A 4262-nucleotide genomic window follows, 5' to 3' on the forward strand; every position below is an offset into this window, starting at 1 on the left:
AAAGAACAAATTAAAATATACCAAGAAAGAAAAGCTTGCAGTTAGTTCAAGGATCGCTGGCCTTTAAGAGTGTTTCCCAGTCCAATCCGCTGGGGCACCACGCCCTGTCCCCAATGTCCACCCTCATCATTCCCTGGCGATCTTGCTGCTCCTCTCCCCTGCTGTTCCGCTGCACTCCCCCAGTGCTCTGCCTCAGTGAGGCAGGATCAGATTGGGTGCAATTCCCACACTGTGTCTCCGGTGTTGTCCCCCGCAGGGCCATGGGTCAGCAAGGGGCCTGGCCCACCAGCCCTTGAGGATGATGACCTAATTAGAGCAGTTGGTCCACAGAAAGCATTTTCTTTCTACTTGGGCCCTTGATATCAACTCCTCGTTTTCCCCCTTCACTCCCCTGTCCCCCTCATGAACCCTTGATAAGTTACAGATTATTATTTTCATATCTTACAGCGTCCTCTGTCGCCCCTCACCCACTTTTCTGTTGTTCATCCCCTGGGAGGGCGTTTTATGTTGATCCTTGTGATAGATTCCCCTTTTCTCCCCCATCTTCCCCTTATCCTCCTGGTATCTCTATTCTCATTGTCGACCCTGAGGGGTTTATCTATATTGGATTCCCTGTGTTTGGGCTCTTATCTGTAGCAGATAATTGCTAATCTTATCTAATCCAATTTGTAAGAGAACATTGAGGCCATGATAGTGGAGGGAAGAAGCATTAAGAACTAGAGGAAAGCTGTGTTTCATTGGTGCTATAATGCACCCTGATTGGCTCATCTCTTCCTCATGACCCTTCCAATTGCCTACAGATATGCTTTGGGTCTCCACTGTATGGTGTCTTCCCCCCTGCAATTCACATTGGTATGATTTTGTTCTGGGTCTTAGATGCCTGATACCTGGTCCCATCAACACCTCATGATCACACAGGCTGGTGTGCTTCTTGTTAGCCGCTTGTTACCTTCAAGCCTTTAAGACCCCAGACGCTATATCTTTTGATAGCCGGGCATCATCAGCTTTCTTCACCACATTTGCTTATGCACCCAATTTGTCTTCAGCGAGTGTCTGGAAAGTGAGCACCATGGAATGCCAGTTTAATAGAACAATATGTTCTTGCATTGAGGGAGTACTTGAGTGGAGGCCCAATGTCCATCTTCTGCCTTAATTCTTAACATATAGATATAAGTACATAGATCTATTTCCCTCTTGTTACATATAAATATACTTACATATGTACATGCCTGTATTTAGACCTCTATAAATGTCCTTTGCCTCCTAGTTCTTTCTTCTATTTCCTTTTACTTTCCTCTTGTCCCACCATCATGTTTGGCCTTCATTCGGGTTTATTAATTCCTCACTGCTAACATTGCCCTTGATTAAGCTCCACTAGCCATCCTACGCCTTTCTCTCCATTGATTTTAGTTCACTTGTTCTCTTGTCCCTAGATTGGTTCCCCCTTCTTCCTTTCTCCCACATCCCACTTTTTTCACCCCTTCACTCTTTTTTTTCTTCATTTTTATAGGGGAGAGGGGCAACGCAGTCCCCCACTACCACAATTCTCCCATTGACACGAGAGTCTGTAACCCCACAGTGCTGTTGAGTCATGGATTGACTTCTTGGCCGCTGCTTCTAGTTTTACGATTAGCACCTTAATGATCTCTCAGCACGGACTCATTACTCATTCAAAATCGCTTTCCCCTTTAACATACCCATTAGCTCAGCACTGATTCTCCCTTCATTCTCAAAACAAATAAACAACAAACAGACCCACTGACCTCTGGTCAGGTCTGCCTCACAGTGAGGACATGGGGCAGGAGAACTAGCCCTGTGGGTTTCCAAGGCTGTGACTGTCGTGCGAGTAGAAAGCCCTGTCTTTCTCCCTGATCAGCTGATACCTTTGAAGGCTTTGGACCTTTGGTGCGGTGCGTAAGCACTGTGTCACCAGGCGACCTTTGTTTTCAAGTGATTGGCCTGCATGGGGCCTAGTCTGCACAGGGACACTTCCCCTAGGTGTGTGTCATTCAATAAGATCTCAGTTCATCTGGGGTTAGCAATGCTGATACTGGCTGCCTTAAACCTGCCAGGGCCAAAGCTCAGGTTGGGTGGGGCGGCTGAAACCTGCCGTCAAACCAGATTTCAGGTGATGTTCAGAGTGGGGAAGGCTTAAGAAATCCTGGAGTAGCCTGCCGAGTCTTGTTGAAGTGAAAGTGATTAATGAGTCGCTGCTGAAAGATCCTTCAGGTGCTAATCGTAAAGCTAGAAGCAGCGGTCAAAAAATCAATACATGACTTGACAGTACTGTGGGGTTACAAAATCTCATGTCAACTCGAGGCTTGGGGGCCAAACCTAGGATACCTGCTTTCCCAGCCACCTCAAGAAGAATTCCTGCCCTTCCTCTGGCCTCCCATGTCACAGGGAGGGGGGTGGTCTGTCAGGTCCTTCTGGGGAGGCCTGGCCACACCTCAGGGACCTTGATTGGAGTCCACTCTGTGTCCTCCCAGAAGCCCCTTTTCCCACCTCCAACCCCCTTTTGTCCCCTCTCTCAGCTGGTGGTTACTTCAGAGAGGCCAGCTCAGAAGTCCCCAGAGGAAGCTGCCATCTTCCCACCCACATGTGCCAGCCCCTGCCTCCCTCCACACTCAACCCTCCCCCTGGACAAGACCCTTACCCCTGGGTCATTCCCCTAGGCCCCCAGGTTCACCCCTGAACTTCCCTGCTACAATTCCCACACCTTGTAGCCAGCACCCTGTTTCTTGGCCCCTCTTTATCTGCAGAAGTCCACTGTCCACACCAGCAGTGGTTCCATGTTGGCCCCTGGGGAGCTTTGACAGGTCTGGGGACACTATGTTGTCAAATCTGGGAGGGTAGTTGTCAGGGGCGTTACTGAACATCTCTGGGTACCCAGGGCGGCCCTCCCCACAGGGGTTAGTCCTTCCCCGGGGTCAGCAGTGCTGATCTTCGGAAACCCATGCTGGACTTTGTAGCTCCCGGGTGAGCAGCAGGTCTGGACCACAACGTTGGGCAGGCCACTCTGCCATGCATTGGAAGGGGCCCCAGCCTGTCCTCCTGGATTCAATCTGTGTTTTGACCAGGCCCCAGGAGCAGAAGGACCTCCCAGTGTGGAAGCCAGTCTACACCACGGACTCTCTCTGCCAGCCCACGTCCTGGCTTTCAACCCACTCGGGCAGCGTGGCTCCCCTCCTATCTCAAGGATGCTTGTCAAGGCCATGCGCCGGGATCCTTTCCAATCCCTGTCGACCGGGTGTTTAAAAACCAAAATCCCAGGTGGCCCTCTAGCGCCCACCCGGGCGGCCCGGCCCGGCCCAGCCATGATCAAGGTTATCCTCATCCTCAACAACCACTGCAAGCCGCGGCTCTCCAAGTCCTACCAGCCCTACAGTGAAGATACACAACAACAAATCATCAGGGAGACATTCCATTTGGTATCTAAGAGAGATGAAATTGTAATTTCCTAGAAGGAGGATTGTTAATAGGAGGATCTGACAACAAACTAATATATAGACATTATGCAACATTATATTTAGTCTTCTGTGTGGATTCTTCAGAAAGTGAACTTGGCATTTTAGATCTAATTCAAGTATTCGTGGAAACATTAGACAAGTGTTTTGAAAATGTCTGTGAACTGGATTTAATTTTCCAGGTAGATAAGAAAGCATTGATGACCAGGAAAATTAATGGGAGTAGCAATACCATGAGGGTACAGGTTCACAATATTCTTGCAGAAATGGTGATGGGGGGAATGGTATTGGAGACCAACATGAATGAGATTGTTACACAAACTGATGCACAAAGTAAACTGGAGAAATCTGAGGCTGGCTTAGCAGGAGCTCCAGCCCACGCGGTATCAGCTGTAAAGAATATGAATCTTCCTGAGATCCCAAGAAATATTAACATTGGTGACATCAGTATAAAAGTGCCAAACCTGCCCTCGTTTAAATAAAAAATTAAAAAATCCTGGGGGGAAGTTACCCACGTTTACCATGCAGTTGTTTACCAAAAATAGAGGAGAAGAGTCTTAACTTTTGCTCTTGGATTTAAGTCAAGGTACTGTATAGAAGTTGTACAAAATCAGTCTGTGAAATTCAATGTTGATTTTCTTGCTCCCTGATTTTAAAGAAATTGAATCGTTTTTGTTGTTGTTTTTCCTTTTCTAAACTGAATTCCTATGCCCACTTAAAGGCATGCCTCTATGTATGGGCTATAACAGTATTTTGAAAAGTGTTTGAGATAGTTCCCTAATTATGTACAACCCA

At 47.8% G+C, this 4262-nt stretch overlaps 1 protein-coding gene across 1 annotated transcript; it reads left to right on the forward strand.

Moving 5' to 3' along the window:
- Positions 1-3317: 3317 nt before the first annotated feature.
- Positions 3318-3949, forward strand: LOC101650905 (AP-3 complex subunit sigma-1-like). Its single transcript, XM_030887570.1, has 2 exons — positions 3318-3387; positions 3588-3949. Exons 1-2 carry the CDS (start codon positions 3318-3320, stop codon positions 3947-3949), a joined length of 432 nt encoding a protein of 143 aa, XP_030743430.1.
- Positions 3950-4262: the final 313 nt, after the last annotated feature.

This window comes from Echinops telfairi, unplaced genomic scaffold (genome assembly GCF_000313985.2).
Source record: "Echinops telfairi isolate 266 unplaced genomic scaffold, ASM31398v2 ScPeMD7_7417;HRSCAF=8455, whole genome shotgun sequence".
In the NCBI taxonomy this organism is placed as follows: domain Eukaryota; kingdom Metazoa; phylum Chordata; class Mammalia; order Afrosoricida; family Tenrecidae; genus Echinops; species Echinops telfairi.